The sequence below is a fragment of the Sander lucioperca genome, chromosome 4, assembly GCF_008315115.2.
Source record: "Sander lucioperca isolate FBNREF2018 chromosome 4, SLUC_FBN_1.2, whole genome shotgun sequence".
Taxonomy (NCBI): domain Eukaryota; kingdom Metazoa; phylum Chordata; class Actinopteri; order Perciformes; family Percidae; genus Sander; species Sander lucioperca.
Genome location: NC_050176.1, coordinates 27,957,563 through 27,978,739, shown reverse-complemented (window position 1 = coordinate 27,978,739; position 21,177 = coordinate 27,957,563). Strand labels below are relative to the sequence as shown.

At 40.7% G+C, this 21,177-nt stretch overlaps 1 protein-coding gene across 3 annotated transcripts in view; it reads right to left on the bottom strand.

The window, feature by feature from the left end:
• Positions 1–21,177, bottom strand: part of dlc1 (DLC1 Rho GTPase activating protein) — a 93,706-nt gene that overhangs the window by 54,215 nt on the left and 18,314 nt on the right. For all 3 annotated transcript variants that reach the window (XM_035999978.1, XM_035999979.1, XM_035999977.1), the window contains exon 5: positions 8,063–8,096. In XM_035999978.1, coding sequence (XP_035855871.1) covers positions 8,063–8,096 — 34 coding nt within the window. The remainder of the gene's footprint in view (positions 1–8,062; positions 8,097–21,177) is intronic.

Here is a 21,177-nt window from a genome sequence, read left to right as displayed (position 1 = left end):
TGTCAAATGGGAGGGGAGAGGAGAGGCTGTTTGGGGGGAGGTGTTTAGGCTGGCGTAGACTGACGGGGGAGGCCAGGAATGTGACCTTGCACAAGCACAGCGACTCCTGTACTGTGTATGGAGGGGTGGCAAAAACAAAAAGTGGGATAAGACAGACTCAATCAAAGATCAGGAACAAGTAGCAGAAAAAGAACATCAGTCGTGAGCTATTATTGACTTGGCTCTAGGCTAAGGGAGCTTCATTACATCTGTCAAAGCACCTTCTCAGATGAGAGCAATGTCCTCAAAGGGCATGCTGCTGCAGGGTATAAACAAGGAGAAAGTAGCACAGGTCACAAATGAGGAAAGCAAGTTACTTAGTATGAAAGCCGAAACTGATTTCACTGTGATTCTCTGAATTAGGTGGAAATGTTTCCATTTTGAGGAATGGAGATGCGGTCTTTTAAAGCCAAAAAGCTCAATCACAAGTAAAGCTTAGATCGGGCCCAAAAAAATCAAGCCCGACCCTACCCGAGCCCGTGCACGTTGTGTCTGAGCCCGGCCCGACACATTAACTGTAATTATGAGCCTGAGCCCGATTTAAACCTAACACTTTTTTAATAGTGGACGGTTATAACTCACGTTCTCAACTCCAATTCCTTTTACAGGGTTCGTACACGTTTTCCAAAGTCAAATTCAAGCACATTTCAAGGTCCATTTTAAAGTATTTTCCAGCACCTTATACCACGTGAATTACATACCAATACATTGTCAAAATTATTATTTAGTGTTTTTATCACATTAAAAGAGATAATGCTATAAACAGCCCAAATTGTGTTTCGTAATAGCAGAAGGATCAAATATTTAAGCAAAACACAAGTTTTATTTTTTAAAATGTATCACTGTCTAAGTAGACTTTGCTTGCTATCTAACCTGCCTGAGTCAATGTAAAAACTGAGCACTGAGTGGGAGGATTTGAGCCAAATGACATGCAGCTGGGTCATTCTGTGTCAAATCAGACAAAATCCAGGAAAACAGTTGCTGCACCCTCAAAGTTGATGCTACCCTTAATGTCAGTCTTTTCACACTTTTTTCCAAATCTAGGGCATGCCATACAAACTTGTAATGGTTCAGTCATATTGACATGTTTGTCTTCCACCCTACAAAGTTTGGGCTGCCTATGAATAATACTTTTCATTATATTAATGTCCAAATATTGCTTCCCAGATAATGTGATTTTCAGGCTGTAAAACTGAAGTAGTTTCAAGGGCTGAAAATATGAAGACATAGGATTTGAACAGAAATATTTTACAGGCCTTGGTTTCGGGACACATTCTAGATATAGACATGGTTTGAACAAAATTTTAGACAGTGCAACAACAACAACCTGTAATTCCATTTTAACCCAGAAGACTGACCAGAAGTGCACAGGCACCTGCCTGATAAATAGCCTATAATATGTAATTGAAAAAAAAAATTCATTTCATTGCCAATACCTATACATTTATCTACTGGAATAGAGCAGTGTAAATATTGCATAAGGCCATCCTCAACCTTTCAGTAGGCTACTTGTATAACACTCCATCTGACACAATTTCTGTTCAGCAATTAACGATTGTTGTTATGCACTGGGCTAACGTTTGCAGGTTTTAATTTGCGGGTAGTTAACGTTACAGTTACTGTGATGTAACTTTGGCTATGTTCACTGCATATTCCACAAATGAACGTGCCATAACGGACATGCAATACTAATGTAAGGTATTTTATTGTGTAACCTCTCAGTTGAGGCTTAAGAGGAAGTTACAGTAAACAGAGCTTTTATTGTGACGGGAAAAACAGAAGTGGTTAAAGTGTTGTATTTTCTGACGTTTGACTGTGTCAGGGTTGAATTAGGTGAGACGTGTGGGACCGTCTTGGTTCCAGCATTGGAAGCCTGTGTCTTTATTTTACAGCCAAACCTGAGACTAGACAGTATTAGAAACCCTCGGTTACACTAACATTACATTATCACACCAAGTACTCTCGGTCTCTTAGCCTGCGAATTCCTAGCTAGCAGTTACTAGCGTAAACAAATAGGCACTAACATATACAGTAGGCTACTTCAGTTGGCTAACTTGAAAAGTCTATGTCTTACCCTTCATGTGACTCGAGAGCGCAGACTCGCCCATAGTGAAAAGCGGCACGTCTTTTTTGTAGACTTTACAAGAGGCAACTCGTGAGGTTTGTACCCATTTAATCCATAATTTGTATTTTTCATCTTCCAGCCAATGTTCATTGAAACGTCAACCTGCCAGCAATATTATGAATCCCACTATGGCCACGCCAAGACCCGCCCTACGAAACAGCTTGATTGGTTGGGGTTAGGCGTTTTACCTCGAGTGGTTAAGGTTAGGATAGCCGATTGGTCAGGGGATGGGACCTGAACAGGGGGCGGAGTCACATATGGAAACAGACTGGCAGATCGCAGTCACACATGCATAAGCGAGCAGGTTTCATTTTAAGCTCTCCAACATTTTATTTCTCCATTTAATAAACAAACTATTCAGTCAGATAGGTATTTGTCGTGAAAGAAATACAGTTACAATTTCAAGCATTTTATCCAAAAATGTAAGCACTTTTCAAACCTTGAAAACACAACATCAAAATTCAAGCATTTTCAAGGATTTCAAGCACCCGTACGAACCCTGCTTTTACCTGTGGGTAACAGATCATGGCAGCAACATAATCAAAGCCCTGGAACCATATACGAGACTTTCTTGTCTCGATCACCTAATTAATAGTGTCCTTTGGCACGGTCTGCATGCCGACGCACTGGCCGACAACGCGCCAGATATAGGAGAGACCATATGCGCTGCTAAAGGACTCGTGAGACATCTGAAACAATCTGGCCTGGTTGCGCAATTATTGAAGACAGTGCTACAGATGGGGGAGACACTGTTCTGGATTGAATGACATTGACTCCTTTGTGTTCTGACCGACACCCCACTGAGACACCCAGAGACACATCATTCCTAATACAGTCCTACCATATTTACCAAACCAACACCTATTTAACAGACACGATTTAGCACGGTTTACCTCACACTCAAGTCAGCGCAGGACATATATATACATATACTAATTGCTTGATCAAGGGCCGAGTTCGGGCTCGGGCAGAGAATCTAAACTCTAATCACAAGATCTGTGGATTAACAGGGATTCTCACCACCACACCATATCTGCTGAAAGGACTTTGTTAGTTGTTTACCCTGGTAATCAACCCTGTCCGATATAGCAGATATTCCTCACAACACGATCACATCTCTGTGTCAGTTTTAATTAAATTAATAATTTTACATTTTGGGAAATACTCTTTTTGCTTTTTTTTGGCAAGAGTTAGATGAGAAGATTAATACCGCTCTCATGTCTAAATATCAGCTGCAGCAAGCTAAATATGAAGCTAGAGCTAGCAGATGATTATCTTATCTTAGCATAAGGACTTGAAGCAATGGGAAACAGCTATCCTGGCTAGCACCATAACTTGTGCTTTTTAACATTTCTGTTGTGTATGGATTAAACAAACAAGACAAATTAATTAGTAACATTTAGAGGTGCTGGTAAGCATTTTCTCTTCGCTCTGGACAATGGCAGGCTGGCTGTCTACACCTCCATATTTAGTGTACAGACATGAGAGTGATATTTAAATTCTCATTTAGCCCTTAGCACAAAAGCAAATATGAGTATTTTCCAAAATATTGAACTTTAAAAGTGAAGTGACTTCAAAATAATTTACTTCCTTTGAGTACACATATTGGTTGTTGGCGAGCCACAGTCAAATAGAGGGGACTTTTCAAAGTGTGTAATAATATGATGATAAATACTAGGGGCGTCATTTTGTGTATCAGAACAGTAAAAACACAGCGGCATTTGGAGCCAGCTTTAAATACCAGTAACATGAATTTGTCACTGGACTTCCAAGAAGGGAAGGATAGTGACTTAAAGGGAAACAACAGATAAAAGAGAGTAGGAAACAAAAAGGAGAGCCAGACAGACAGAAATGAGCCAGAGCGCCCCTCCCCTACAGGACTCCACTGTGAGTGCTAAACCACATCCTCTTTCCTCAGTTTTCCTTTCCTCTGAGGCAAGTACTGTCGACTATGGGGCTATGAGTCTAGGTAAAAGGTCAGGCCTTAACCCTGCTGTTAACCCATTACATATTATCCACATTCTTCTGCTGTATACATAACAGAGGTGTGACGAGATCTCGTCCCAGGAGATCTCGCGATATTAAAACGTGACGATATTTCTTGTCAAGGTAAAAAGTTGTCTCGCGATATCAGTACACAAGTGCCCCGCCCATTCTCCTAAGTTGACTCTGAGTTAGCTTTTGCAGAGCGGTAGCGGAGTTGCAGTAAAAACCCAACATGTAGATGGTACCACTTAGCCTGGTCCTACCAGACTCTCGTACATTTCATTTGTACAGAGAGTCTGGCCTCTCTCCATTGACAAGTGTTAACTTCCTTGAAGGCGGGTACTCTGTTGAAGTTTAAAACTATTGGATCTGCCCAGAGCCACTCTGGATCTGCCATAACCAATCGCTAACGTTTGGTCGTGACGTATGTCATGTGCATGTGCAACAAGAGGGGAGACCGACAACAACTATCGGCTTATATTTAGCATTAGCATCGCTAGCGTTAGCCTTAGCCAACTCCTTCACCACTAACGGAGCGAGCTGGAAAATCAAACTTTTCCCGAACCCCGTGGGGAGGAGGGCCACAACATCATGGCCACCAACACAACTCAGCAGTTCTTGCTCGGGCTTTAACTTCTGGATATTCGGCAGCGTTGCTGCCACAACGGACCGAATGGCTTCGCTCGCATCTTTCTAGTGCACGTCCTCAACGTCATCGTTCTCAGCCACTCCCTCTGTTCGCTGATTGGACCTACAAATATTTTACCGGAGAAAACCTAAGAATATACCGCAAACCCATTGTAGTTCAGAGTACTGAAGGGAAATGAAAATTGAGGGCGGAGCCAGGCTAGGTACCACTGCCCTCTTTCTTTAACTCGCTTGCCCAAGACACAGGTCTGGAGCCTAGAAGTCAGACACTCACGCTGCAGTTATTAGGTCTGAAGAGGTTATACAGGAGAGAAGTCAGTCATTTGAGTTTGTGGCAAAACCTTTCACAGTGCTTATTTTTAAATAAATAAATAAATAAAATAACTTTTAAATAAAAGACTATTTTTCCAGTCAAATATTGAAGCTTTCTTTAAAATAATGTGAAAATCTCATCTTGTCTCGTTCTTATGAACCCAATTTGGTGTATCGTCTCATCTCATGATCTGAGTTTCTCGTCACACACCTAATACATAAGTTGAAAAGTTCATGTGTTGATGTCAATCGCTTTCTGTAGCTTGTGCAAAACCAGCATCATGTGCGGTCAAGATCAGTTTAACAAAATCTGTAATCAGTAAAGATTGTCAGTCACTGACCTGACCTACATTCAGACCGAACAAAACAAAATTTCAAGTCATGTAGAATTAAAGGTATATAGGTGATCACTTCAGGTTAAAGGTAAAAAAATACTGTGCTTGGTCAATACAGCACAATATCTGTTAAATCTTCCCTCAATAAATTTGAACAAAAATATTTTGGTTAGCTTTTTAAGGCGTATTATTTAGCTCCAACATGGACGTACAGGCTTTCAGAAAAATTTTCCCCGCTGTAATCACGACTTGGATGTTGATATTGATAGTGTCAGACCCTGGCTACGGGCGTGATTAAGGTGTGTGTATGTGTGTGTTATGGCCACAACTGTTCCTTCAAAACAACAATGCCAGACATGATAGACAGATGGTTCATCCAATCGCCTGCCAGGTATTTTTTTGAAAGTGCCTGCCCTTTTCCAAACAGTTTCCAATGACGGCGTCACAGATGGTTCTGTGTAACAAACCATGTGGTGCGTCAGGTGGGCCAATGCCATGTATCATTTCAAATTTGAATCCATCAAAACAACTACATGAAAACAGATCCAGTAAGTAATATGATGAAAGTTTAGTTAAGAAGCCTATTTTCCCCCTAAAGCTATCAATTGTGATGCCTAATGCTTGAAAATAGTGGTAATCAATGGGCAGACAGCATGAAATAGATTTCTTTTGGGCTTTCGTTACATCTTGAGTTTGATTTTAACTCCATAACATACACGTCATATCTCTCATCACATCACATGCATCATCTCATAGACCATGCCCAACTGATGATAAGGACTGTCATGCAAACTTGACGCATGACAGTCCTAATCATCTCCAGATGGTAGGTAGCATGGTATGAGTTATGTCATTGGCATTTCAGTGCACTAGCACTCTGCAGGCCCCGTGGAGCTCAGGCTCAAGCTATGCAGCGTCACAGGAGACCCATAAAGAACACTTCTGAACAACAGGTTGTCAGTTGTAACTCTGCTGTATGTAGACACATCCTCTTTGTGCACAGGAAAGCTGTGACATTGACCGCTCACCAAGGTACACCCGGCGCCGCAGGGAGGTCATCAAATGAGTCATTACAGAGCGCAGGCTGTGGAAACGTCTTGTTGATCAGTGGTGTGCTTCCGTTGTCACAGACATAGTAAAATTAACCATGAATGAGCTGTCTTTCATGGCAGTGTAGCAGGAGCCTTAAGGGCATGGTGTGTCATGTAACACTGTCCCAAATGTGTCATTCCCAGGCGCTTAAATGGTGGAGATACAGAGAGAGCTTTGAAGTGTCACAATGAACACTGGGCTTTGTGCTCCATCAAGTCCCCCAATACAACGCCAACTCCCAATGGCACCCCCCACCCCACTCCTGGGTTCCTTCACACAGACCTAGAGATGGAGGTTACATAACTTGCTTACAGGAAGTCAGACTGATTTAAATGATGAAAAATGACCAAGAAAAACATTTGATCCCTTGTGCGTTTTTGCATGCTTTAGCCTCTTTGTAAAAAAAAGTTTAGAGTGGGCCTCTCGCCAAAAGGTAGTGCTTACATATGCACATACATATACACACACACAAGAACAAACATACTGACAGCTTCTGCACATTTCCCATGAAAGGTTTTCAGCAAGGGGCAGTAATTAGAGGGAGAGACAGAGCGAGAGTGAGTAAGGACTCCCAGCAGGCTTTGAGACAGTGGGGGAAGAATATGAAAGCCTCGTCCCCACGTCGAACAACCTCTCTGGTGTTGTTTGCCAGCGGACTGACAACACAGGGGGGTGTTTAATGAACACTGCTCCCCTGCCGGCTGTCTGAAAGTAGGTCTGTCCATCCATAGTTTCCTGATGACCCTGTGCATTGCCAGCAGACTGCTGACAGTGAGGTCGGAGCCAGAATTGAGGGGTCAGTCACTACACATTGAGTTTGTTCTTAAGATCGATTCATAATAAAGTGTGCAAAGAGGATGACGCCAAGCATTGTAGAGTAATGACATAGCATGTCAATACAGAGAAAGCTATTCATCAGAAGGAAGTGAGATCATGTTTGATAATTGTAGGCCAATAAATACTACACAAGTCCAGTCACAAAAAAGCATGTGTACAAGGGTGTGTGTTTAAATAGATTTACATATTTTAGGCATTTAGCTGTCTATTCTTGCTTTTAGTACTGTAATATGTTTTAAAACATTGAAACATCTTATGAAGAATGTAAGAAAGAACTGCAAGGTAACTAAATACAGGTCAAAAGTTTTGGGCATCAGACACGACATCCAGTCTGGCTCTTATCTAGAAAAGGCGACTGGCTTGATGGTTTAGTAGATGAGTCTAGGATCTTATCTACACTCTCATCCAGTGTCTTATAGAACCAGAGCCTGTCCTCCACTCAACTCCCTCCTCCTCCCTCCTCTCTTGCTCCATGTTGTGAACACCAGACAAGGCTATCAATCAGAAATTGCACAGCAGAATCTCTACACATGACAGACCAGACCCAGACCAGATCTATTGCAGACAAACACTTTTTCCAAACATGTGACAAAATGAGGAAAAAGAAATCTAACGAAATGCAACCTATTATTTTGAGTGTCAAGATCTGTGAGTAAATTGAAACAATGAAAAAACAGCAAGGACGTACCAGCTTTTTCTGTCTCAGGAATGGCAGAGGTGCTCTGGGAAAGACAAGAGAAAAATTATTATAGTTGAATAGTAGATGCATCATTATTCAAACTCATACAGTAAAATCCCTTGATCTACCGCTCTTTATACATTTCTAAATAAACATTTAACAGTGTTTTTGTGTCATGAAAAGTAATGAAGAAACGATTGATGAAAAATATCAAATACTAGTATTTATTCAGTGTTATGATGTTGTGTTAGCTATAATTCCTTTGCATGTTCTCCCTCCCAACCGATGGACATCTTCTGATCTATGAACATCAGAATCTACACAAGATCAAAGAATAGAACAGGAGCTTTTCTGTGTGTCTTTTGAGAGTAATTGTCCCCTGTTCAGGCAGCCCATTAGTGTAACTGCAATAATCCTTGATTATTGCACTATGATCAACAATATCATCATATTCTGCTCTATCATTTTAAGAATATTGTTTTAAACCAAAGAGTGTGCAGATACAGTAATGTGTTGCTACACACACACCAATAAGACAACTGTAGAAACACAAATTGGCCATACACACACACAGAAAAAACATGGTTTCTAAAACTCCAAAGTGAAACATCGTAAAAATATTGTCACAGCAAATAACAAACCCAAACTTCTGAACAAATATAACATAATTTAACATCAGAGCACACAGCGCACCCTCCTCTGATTCATTGTTGATCCAAGACTCACGTAGGTAGTGTGGAGACATTACTGATAAGATCCCAACACATTTTGTAGCCATACTTGATTCTAATCATTCTGCGCATGAATATTTCCTTCTTTGGCTTTATTGTGGGTTTTAGAAAATACTACTGCTTTAAAACCGGGTTTCTGGTACAAAAATAGAGCATTCGTGTGTGATTTCATTGGCAAGTGTGTGTGTGTGTGTGTGTGTTTGTGTGGAGGGCAGCAGTCAGTTGGAATGCAAAGGTCTTTCATGCCTCTGACTTTTGACCTCAGGTTCCTTGGCTGACCTCCACACTCTGACCTGTTTTAATCCACACTCCCCTGGTCAGATCAGACAGGACAAGGAGGACAAGGTACATTCTCAATACAATTTATCCACATTGCCTTTGGTGTTCAAAAAGGTGTAGATATCTACTTTTCCTCCTAATATTTCTATTCAGATAAATGCCTCCTCCTCCGTGTTTATTTTTTCCCCTAAGGCCTAATTAAAGTGATTTAGCTGTGTCCTGCTGTGACTACTTTAAAGCCTGTTTACCCTTTGGCACCTACTTACATAACAGATTCAGGACAGCCACAGCCACACTAGCCTCTTTCACACAGCCTGTTCTAGGCGGGAATGTTGTGCCGTTATTCCGCTTTGCCGTTCTGTATAAAAAAGGAATAGACACGGAATGGTGGGGACAGAGTTCTTCCGCCGTTAAGCCGGCAGCAGAGGTAGTCACCCCCCCCACACACACACACACACACACACTAAATGCCAACACTGTTGTGTTACACGTCATGCCTCTTTTGCTTCCAGAATGCCAACATGCTATCTAAAAATCAGACACTGATTGTTTGGTTATGTCAAAAAAAAAAAAGCAAAGCCAGCGTAATGGCGGATGTTCGGAATCTCTGTGTAAAAAAGTCAACTGATTATCATCTACTACAGGCCCTTCACCTCTCAAATATCAAGGGAGCTCTTATATTTTATGATGAACCACCACAGGTGTGACACAGTCTAGTGAGACTGAATACCATAGCCCGTTCCCAATTCCCAGTGTGTGCATCCCCGATTCCTCTCCTCAATTCCCCTCCTCGCGTCTTAGTCCCGCCCACAGGAGATTCGAGCCGAGGAGTTGAGGAAGAGCCTCGAGGAGTCGAGGCAACAGGCATTTAACAAACACGAGACATCTCTGCCTCGGAGCCGTCATTAAGAGCGATGGCAATTAAATATGACGTGCAGCACAACTGCATCAGCTGTTCATTGTTTTGTCATACGCTGTATTTTATGTTCTCTGTCAGAGGAGCAGAACTGTGTTCAAGGCAACTTCTATATATTTACTTTGAGTTCAATTCACAACGTGGCAAAATGTGATAAGAATGTACGGGGGTCGTACATTTTTATTTGTTGTATTTAACACACACACACACACACACACACACACACACACACACACACACACACACATATTTATAATAGCCTATATACACAGTAGACTACGGCTATAGCCTTTATAGGCTATTATAGTTCTTTATACAAACATTAGTATAAATGTTTGTATAAAGAACTATACAAATATAAAGGCTAGGGCTATATTATATACACACAAACACAAATTATTATTATTATCTATTATTAATGCGTGGATCTTCCACCTTCCACCCACCTGAATGAATTATTTTCTCAGATTTAGAGACGTTTAACTGTCCCTCAGCAGTCCCTGTAGGATCTGTTGCTTTTTAAACGATGTATTGTATTGATGTAGCCTATGAGTGTTTTCTGTAACGATTTAGCCTACTTTAATGATTAGAGATGCTGCTTGTAAACGTTTCCATACGTGCAGAAATGCCATTGCAGCTGATATCGTTGATTAAAGCAGCAAAACTAACTGTAGTTATAAACTGGACTGAGGAAACAGAACTAGACCTTTAGCTTCTAAAATAATCACAATAAAGTTAAGTTGCTGTTCTTCGAGTCTCTCAGACGCACTTACAAATGAAGCTCTGTTATGTTCACATTTTAGAGAATGTTCATAATACTTTCCTCCTTGATTGTGTATTATTTCACCCACCCGCTATTAATCAGAACGTTACTTTGTATGATCTGACCGGTCCGATTAACCACGGAGCCGCGGATATTATCGCTCTCTCTCCCCTTTTCTCACGCCTCTTTGTTTACATGCCACGGGAGAAGTCTTCCGCCGAGGATTCATCGGTGTATTCATATGCTCGATTCTCACTCCTCGATGTGCATTTTAGGAATTGGTACGTCCTTCAACATGGCGCACTGAGAATGAATTGGGAAAGGCCCAATGCCTGCTCACATATGCAAGTTTGTTTTTGCTAACGTGTTGTCTGATCAATGCTGGATAAAGTGTTGTCTTGGTCCTAATCTGTTTTACTCAGATTTTTTAGAAGCCAGTGGGGTGAGCGGTCTGCGCATACAAACTTTATCTAAAATCCAAATCTAAAAGTACATCACTAGTGGTACGTCTGCGGAGGTGTGTGTGCGTATATACGTGTGTGCACATGTATTTGTGCATAATGTGTATGGGCAAAACAGCATGATTGTTGATCTTAAAGAAGGCCTGAGGGCCGAAACATCATCTAAATAAAAGAGAAAAGCATGCATGGACCCAGAGTGTGCAACACTTTTTCCTACTTAAGTCTACTTCCAGTGATCAGCACTACACTTGGTGTGTTAGCTTTATAATTTATTGCTGATTAATGACCCAATAGACACACCACGGAGAAGCCACAGCCAGAGACTCCTACTCACTCCTCTGCCATAAATCATCAGCACAAACAGAACAACAACAGTGAGGTGAAATCAGAGATAGATTTATATTCAGTGCTGTTTCAGCTGTTGGACTCTTTTTTAGCCACAACAGTGTTCTTGCTGCATTCCCCTGTATGCAAAACACTGTAGATAGTGTGTGATTTAGTCAAGACAACACTAACAACCTGGTTTGTTTTTGCCTATTTATCAATTGCATATAAACTGTCTCTGCTGGCAAACAGGTTAGCTATTTTCTCCACTTTTTTTTCTTTAACATTCACCCTTACAGTTTAATTTGAAAGATCACCAATGTCTTATTTTTATTTAAGTTAGTTAGTTTAGTTTTGAATTAAAATGAGCATGCTTTATATGGTTGGCAACTGCACCATTATGTATTTTTCTTATTGTCAACAAATTATATGAAAAGGCCAAAACCAACACCATCCTACCAAGTACTGCCTGTGTAGCCAAAGCCTGATATAGTTTATTGATTGTGTCACAAACCTATCCAAAATCTATAACACATTGGTTAGCCACATTGTTGCAGCTGGTGTACATAATGACTTTGTACGCATGCACTCTAGTTTATTTGAGTCAATCCCACATACACCATCCTTCTGCTGTAAATACTGATGCTCACCAAATGTGTATTAATCCGCTTCTGAAAATAGTCCCCCCAAAAAAGCCCTATTTATTCACATTTCAGTAACATTTCCCAACTGTTTTAGGAAATGTTTTTGCCGTTTTTTAAAAAGTGAAAATATATATTTTTGACCCATTTTTAATATTTACATTTTAAGTAGGAATGAATAGACTTGGGGCTCAGTGCCAGAGACAGGGTAGGGAAGTCGGAAAAAGTATCAAGACAGATGGACTAACACATTGTTGGGTTTAGTCATTTTGTAGGATTTGTTGACAATAAGAACATAGAATATCTCCAGCCTTATTATTTAATCTGTGGTGATACATTAACATATATCATCACACAGAATGTTACATATGGACAGAACTAAATCCATTCATGTGTGGATTTGTGCCAAAGGTTTATCTTCTTACATTTGGCACAGTGGTGTTATAAGAAAAAAATCAATTGATTTTTAATAATCAGCTACAACTCCACAACTTACACAAAGAACGGCCTTGAATAATTGAATCAATATGGGAGGTCTGTGTAGCTTCTTCACTTAGCACTAACAAGACATTTCAGTTCACCAGTGTGCGCCCTTCCTATTGTGTAAACACTGCACCACGGGTTCCTGTCAATGACCCATGAAGTCACTTACACACAGTGTAAATCTCACCTTTACACGATGCTGTTTTCCCTCATAATAGCAATTACAGTTGAATAAATGTGAGTGAGAGAGCACAGAGCCTAACAAGAATGTGAATGAATGGGTACCAGCAAGTACCAGTGTTTTCATAGCACCAGGATCACATATTTCCCGATGTTAGCCTGCGTTCCCCTGGCATGCCACAGTGCAGGTTGTCCAAGTGTGGGGGTTGTCTGGGCTGTGTCAGGTGTCCACTGGGGAGCTGTAGGCTACAGAGCACACAAGCGTCAGCTGCCTCATTTACTGCCACTAATTTACTGGAAGTGGGTTGTGTGGGGGGCACATGGGGTATAGTATGCTTGCTTAACATGTCTGTGTGTGTGTCTGTGTGTGTGTGTGTGTGTGTGTGTGTGTGTGTGTGTGTGTGTGTGTGTGTGTGTGTGTGTGTGTGTGTGTGTGTGTGTGTGTGTGTGTGTGGGGTAGCCTGCAAGCATGTGTGCCTGTATGAACAACCACGGTAGGGTCCTTTTGTCATTACTGTAGCAGGAACCTTAAGCTACATCTATACTACTACATTTTCATTTTTAAACGCCATTTTGAAACAAAAACGATCTTGGTCCACATTGGTATCAGAAATGATTAAATGTTTTGCTTATCATTTTAGACACATTTCCCCCAAATTAAGCCAAACATATCTTTGCAAATTTTGGGAACCCCACTAGAAGTTTAAATAATGTGCTGAAGGTTTGAACAAAGTTTGGCTGCACAGCATGAGTTTGTTCCAACTCATTCACTGGTGGAATTTTAAATCACAAAGTATCTGAAAGAATAAATAACAAAGAGTATAAAACTTAAATATTTGGTTTCATATTTTAGTACCTATGTTACAGACGCATTTTGGTTGGTACCAAATAAAAAAAGAATTGAGGTTCAATACACAGCCCTAGTAACAATTAATTTTTTTGTATTAGTACTGGACCCTGCATTGTGTACAGCTGTGTGCACATGCTTCTCTGATTGAGTGAGTGAGTGAGTGAGTCAGAGATGTTAAGCAAACAATTGGCATGTAGCTATTGCACAATAATTCCGAGCAGTCCACCATGCCTCTCTCAACCCCACCGCCACCCTCTCATCCCCAACCCCCCTCCTGCACTGCAGCTGCAGTGTCTGTCTGTGTGTGTGTGTGTGTGTGTGTGTGTGTGTGTGTGTGTGTGTGTGTGTGTGTGTGTGTGTGTGTGTGTGTGTGTGACCACCCATGGTCTGTGCTGGTCAAGGATTAGGGGGCTCAGGCTAACCCAAACCTTTTTCTCCACCACTTAACGCAAATGGCTAAATTGGTGCAGATGGCTTATGGTCAGGTAAGTTGGCGGCTCCGGCACTAGACGTATAAGTTAACTGTGCGATAGAGGGAAGAGAGATTTTGTGTGTGTGTGTGTGCGCGCGCAAGTGCACATCTGTCCAGGGCCTTTGGAGATGTTATCTGGAGCTCATTTCTGTTTTTTTGACTGGCATGAATGTGCTCTTTCTGCCCTGCACTTATGAAAGAATTTATTCTCCATGCTCTGTCGACCCCTGAGTGCACGTGTGCAGGCAAACGTGGGAAACAATTTCTTTTTAGCCTTCTCCTTGAGGAAAAGTCCAACCCCCCACTCCCTACTTTCTCCCCCGGATCCCCTTTTCACATTTTAATAGTTTCCATATGTCACACTTGAAGTGTGTCAACAGGAAGTGATGTGATGGCTTGGTGTAATGATGCATTGGAACATTTCCTACAGAAGATGTATATTAGCGTCCAGATGTTGGATTTAACAGCTATTTTAAAAGAAAACAACTTCTGATGACATTTGGAAATGTCTCAGTAACATGTACTGGCATCTTGTATAATGCTAAGGGGAAATCTATAGCATGAATGACTGCACTTTCAGTCTTTAGTATGTTTTTACCATACACACTGTGCACTAACACACACACACTCAGACCGCTAGCTGAGGCCTCGTTCTCTCACTTAACCTTGAGCCTGAAAGAGTGAGAAAAGTGTATATGCACACACACACACACACACACACACACACACACACACACACACACACACACACACACCACCTTTGTTTACAAGATTAAGCCAAAGCGAAGGCTTCTGGTTTCAGGCAGTGTCTGGTGGGATTGAGTGCGGGCCCCTGGAGCATAAACTGTGAACTGGCCCTTGGAATCCATCATCGGAAGAGAGAATAACACTTAACTTGTCTGACCATAAGACTCTTCCTCCTGAAAGGCAAACTGGTCATCACCAGACTTTACTTCTTAGGTCATTCTTACAGCTAGAGCTCCCTGCTACATAAATGTAAACTGTGAATCGTTATCCAACTTCAGGTATAACTTCACTAAACATGAAATGTTTCTGCATGTGTGCATGCAGACCATACGGCCTTTCCCCAGACAATGTCCTCAATGAGATTCTATGGTTCTCACTATGCATCCAATAAAATTGGGGTGGGGTTTTGTGTTTCTATTTATAAATCAGTGTGAGGAAAGACAGTCACACTCTCGTAGCTACGATGCAAGCCTGGCTACGAGTGTGCAACCGTCTTTCCTCACACTTGAACTTTTGTCATGGTCAGCACCTCTCCAACACTGGAGAACAACATCACACACAAAATACACACCGCATAAATCATCAATCCAATAATCCAATAACTATTATTGGTTATTCTGACAAAAAAAGGCTAGGCTTTTCTTTATCATGTTACCAAGTAGCTTCACAAGTGGTTTTAAAAAGGGGGGATAAAAAGTCTAGATGGATGACAAAAACACATGGGACTGTTTTATTCATGTTATTCTACTCCTGTCTTATTACACTGATTAAGAGACAAAATGTGTCACCTGTTCCCGCTCACCATGTTGAATTTGTCGCTTATGGACCAGAGTTAATAGGGATAAGTGTTATGATCCCAACTGCACCAACAATGCTAGCCTGTGGATTAGCCGCTGACATTTTTGGGAGAAAGCTGAGAGGGGGTTAACAACATAGACGGATTAGAATGTCCTCTGTAGAAGACTGTGGGGGCCCCATAGCAGTCCTATGGCAGACACCCAGCTTATTGACTTTCCAGAAGGACCAGTGGGCGAGACCTTGCTGGGTCACAGTTTTGACTGTCTATTTTAGAGGGCACCGCATTTAGATGTTGCAGCGGAGCATTGACTGCTGGGTAACCCAACTGTAAACACACTTTGTGCAGTTTCACATGCCACAATAAGATTATAACAAATAAAAACCCCTTCAATAGGAAGGCCACATTCCTTCCTTAAACATAAAAGCTAAGCGCAAAGATCATTAATTGGGCGAGACACTCAGATGTATATTGACTGAGATAAGGCTGAGGTATGTAACTTCAGACAACATGAATGCAAACACACATTTAAAACAAAAATGTGAAAACATGCTCAAGCCGCATGTTACAAAACCCTAAATCACAAGCCTGAATAACCCAGTATATGCCCCTTTATGGTAAGGACAAATTTCAACGTTGCTAGAATGTCCAGCAGATGGCCAGGTATGTCCACTATTTTTAAAAACATAACAAGACGTCTCAATGTATGCTAGGTTTGGACGTGGAGAGGACGTCTCATTACAGCCATTTCACAACCGAAACAATTGTCCATAAAATGTCGTATTAAAACAAAAAACAAAGACACATACATTTGCTTTTTCCATAGCAATAATATGATCAATATTTCCAGGTTTGTTAGAAGAGGGTCTGCTTGGACCATTATTGGATGTGGACACTTTACTATCTGGCCGTCCACCTCATAATCAAGTTGCTGTTTATGACGCCACCATCTGACCAATGTTTGCTAGGAAGTGTTGAATAAATTGCACCTGGTTTAACAATTAATTCCTTTGTACATGTTTCAGCATCTATAAATGTGCGTGCTTCTGAGAGTGCATCAGTTTGTTCATTCTGTGATTTATGACGGTTCATTATCAGCGGGCTGCAGGGGTGTTTCCAGATGCCTGCATTATCCAGTCATCCTTAAGATTTAATGTCAACAAGTACCATCACCTGGCTTTTTACTGTCTCCTAATGTAATAGATGTGTGTTACGCTTAATTGATTCAGTGCGTGCCTTTAACACTACCAACGACTCGTTAGCAAAAAACACAGTAGAGTGATGTTTTCATGTTAGATGAAAAATGATGATTCATCTAAGTTTAAAAGTACCAAAAAACATATGGAGCCAGTAAATCACATGTGATTTAGGAGTATGTTGTTATAAAAACAAACAGAGAGTTGCCATAGAGCACAGGGGTGTAAACAGATTTATGTGACGTTTGACTTCCACAAAAGATGCCGAAACAGAAAACGTATTCTGTCAAATAATTAAGCGAAATATAGCTCAAATCCATTTGGAGAAAATGTTCAGTATAAATACCGAGTTAGGCTGATACATGTGGACAATTTCAATACATTTCATGATGGCGTGCTTTGGCTTTGTGCTCTGGTTTCTTTTCGATTTTGTTTTCTAATGATACTCTGCCAACTACAAAAAAAAATGAGAAATACTGTATATTTATTCAGTATATCCTTCTATCTACTGTTCTTGGAGTGCTTTATACAACAGCTATAGCCTTGAATCCACAGGAAAAACAAGATTTCCTTGTGGGGGTTGAGGAGAAGTTCATTTTCTACATCCTGCTACAAACACAAGCCTTTTCTTTTTTCTTGCCCACTTTTTTTAAAACCACAGCAGGTCTGTGTTTGTCTCCTTGTTACAGCTGTGCTCAACAGAGGAGAGAGCTTGGGGACAATGACAGCAACATGGCTAGCGTGGCCATGACCAGAGCCACTGCTGGCAGGCCTTGTCAGACTGAATGGCGGTTAGTTTCATAGCTCACTGACTCATTATGGCCTACTACAGTCTTTAAGCCAAATATGTGGGTGGAATGTAGGCAAACATAATTATGCCTGCTGCATATGTTGTGCATATGTTGTTGACCTAGGATGGGAATGAGAGAGAGAGAGAGAGAGAGAGAGAGTGAGTAGGAACAAATGTAGAGATAAATAAAAGGCAGTGAAAGCAGCTAAATATTGAGTCTTGTATCTTTGTGAGACATTGAGAAGGTGTGGTTTGGATAAAGGATGTTTGGGGGACTTTGAGGCTGCCAAACCGGAACACAGAGGAAGGACAGAGCAGAGATCTGCTAGTGACCTTAGCACGCAAACCACATCACTTCTATTGTCCACCAAACTACAGTAAGATAAAGAGCTATGTACATACGTAACCAACTGATAGGGAATAAAGTCTGTCCGTCATTCTGAAATAAAAATATCTCTCAATCAATCATCTCGACAAAAATCGCATGAATCCAGACATGAAAACTCCAGAGATATGAAATCTGGTACTTTCAGAATTCCCTGTCAAATAGCGGCAACGCCACCTAAGGAGATGACAGAAGTTGTGTTTGAAACGGTGTTGCTGTGGAGTCGAAATACAGATCCAAACAAAGGGTCAAAGGTTGCCCTGTTATGAAATATTTACTAAAGACGATAGGGCAGCGCCTTATCTGTCACCATACAGTGCATGCATGACATGTAAAACACCCCTGTGCTAAATTTAACAGACAGCCATGGTCTGTGCCTTGTTCAGTAACTGAGGTCTGTAGGGTATTCTGAGTATGTCTTGCTGGTGAGAACGCTCCGCGCTGAGGGTGACTGATATGTTGTTTCCTTCTGTAACATTCAGAGGAAGGTGGTCAGGGGTCAGCAGCCTCCACCCTCCTCTGTGGCTTGGCACATCCTCTGCAGCCACTCTAAAAATAGAGTCACATAACAAATGGCTCTCACACCAGGCACAACTTTATACTTATAAAGCCAAATCATTGACAGCTAATACCATGACACGCAACTTTACAAATTCTTTAAAAAGATAACAGCTAGTGCTACTCAAGATTGGAAACACAATACACCAAAGAATGAAATCTGTCGGTGAGAGAATATAATTAGAGTTTAAACTATTATTCGATTAACCGATTAGTTGATTGGAAAAAACAATAATCGTCATAATAATAGTAATTTGTTTCTCACCAAAATGCTAAACATTGGTTTCAGATTCTCAAGTGTGAATATGTTCTACTTTTCTTTGTTTTATGTGACTGTAAACTGACTGACTGTTTGGGTTTAAGACTGTTAGTTGGACAAAACGGGACATTTGACGATCTCACCTTAAGCTTCAGCATTTTTCACTATTTTTTGACATTTCATAGACCAAATGATTAATCGATTGAGAAAATAATCAGCAGATTGAGCGATAATGAAAGTAATCGCTGCAGCCCTAAATATAATATACAGCCAAATCAATAGATACACATCAGTCTATAAACCAAATAACAGCCACCTGTTGCAACACAACAATGCAAGTTAAATAACATGGCAAGACACCTGCTACACTAAGCAAGTAATAGAAACCTGCCAACAAAAACACTCAGGGGGAAAGAATAGCAGTTCCACCATGAGAAAAAAACACCTGCTGTGGCACAACATCCTCTAGATGTTAGCCCCTAATTCGATGCAAGAATAACAGCCACCTGCTGAAGGCTAACAATAGCCACCAGCTAAGCCAGCAAGAGCCAAGAATCTATCCACTTGAACCCAATGTCTTATACACAACAGTGAGTGAATGATACATGCCAAGTGAATGTCCACTCCACTCACCAACATACACGGTCACATACTACACATTTATCATTGTTACATAAAAAACAGAACAGTGCAAGTATGTGCTCGGTACAATCCCACCAGAGTGTTGCACTGAGTGCCAGGAGGTGTCAGAGGGATAGTAAGAACACAAATACCAGTTACCTCTTGCATAATCCATCATAAGATGGAAGGAATGCAAATGCACAATGATAAACACTTAACCCATATCAAACTACACACACGCCAGCCATTCCTCTGCAATCATCAGCAAGACACGTGATAAGACAGTCACATTTCTTTCCCCCTGACTAGACCGACGCTTTCTGAGGTTTTAATGCCTAGATACACATCTGGCAGTCATCCAAAGTTCATACAACTGTTGTTACATATGTACCTCTGTTTTTAAAATCGTTATTTACCAGTAAACGTTGTGTTCCTCATGTTTCACTGGCACGTCCCAGAAGCGTGACTCCCCGACCAACATTGAAAGCAGCGACAGTGACTTCAGTCCCCCCAAGGCTAATACCAGTAATAGTTGTCTTAAATAAATGTCTTTGCTTTGGTCTGGAGGAAAGAATTACTGGGTTCTCACTGGAAAAGTGAAGAAGTGAATTAACACCACAGAATTGGCCCAGGATCAATTGATAGTGTAATAAAGTGACTGTACACATAATGTACCTTCTCAAAAAAGTTAATTTAGTCTTAAGTTACTCTTTAAGTAAAATAAGAACAAACAACTGTCAGTTGGTCTTACTTCCTGCCCTAATTTCAGATTTCAACCTCTCACTGACCTTCTACATTGAGATATTTATCTTGGTACTTAATATACAGTATCAAGGTTGTGTTGTAATAGGTCCACATACTACTCCCTTTCTTATCTCTGCTCATAAATTACAGGAGTATGTGCAGTAGCAATTTCTGTGTTGGTGTTACCTTTAAAACGGGTTGCGCTGACCATTGGCTTGCCAAAAAGATATATGTTGTTTGCCGTCCTGAGTAAACTTGCAAATACCTTCTTGTTAAGAATGATGTCAAGACACGTTCAAGGCAACACGTGGAAATGCTTATTTTCATGGTTTTTGTATACATTAGCCTGGATTTAGGCTTTTTTGAACAATAGGTTTGTTTATTTGTTTTCAGTGTATAATTGGATTGTTGTGTATTGTGTTGTGTATTTACTTATACAATAAATCCTATTATTCCAATTTTTAGCCTTTGTCAACACTGTGTCTGATATCAGACAGAATTGTCAACTAGTTAATCTCCATTTACATCTTCATCAGTCAACTCTGTGGAATGGACAGATTTAAAGGTCTGGACCCAGGCAACAACGATGTGTCAGAGAGGTATTGATTAAACTTGATCAAAAGTTTTGAGACTGTAGTTTGTGGTACTGTATTTCTTGTATTGTGCACAGTTCTGGTAATTCAGTCACCCATGTATAATCTATAAAAGCTGTCAGTGGTACAGTGTAATGGTTAACATTAAAGAAAGGATGAGACGTCCCATTATAACATTAGATTACACTCACATAAAAGGGAAACAAAGACATTTAGACATTTGCTCTGGGAACATTTCACAGTAGAATTAGGACTCTACATACTACCTTTCCTGTCATTAGAACTGAGTAGTCTTTCTATATAATAGCAATGTATAGTAATTATTCTGTTCTTGA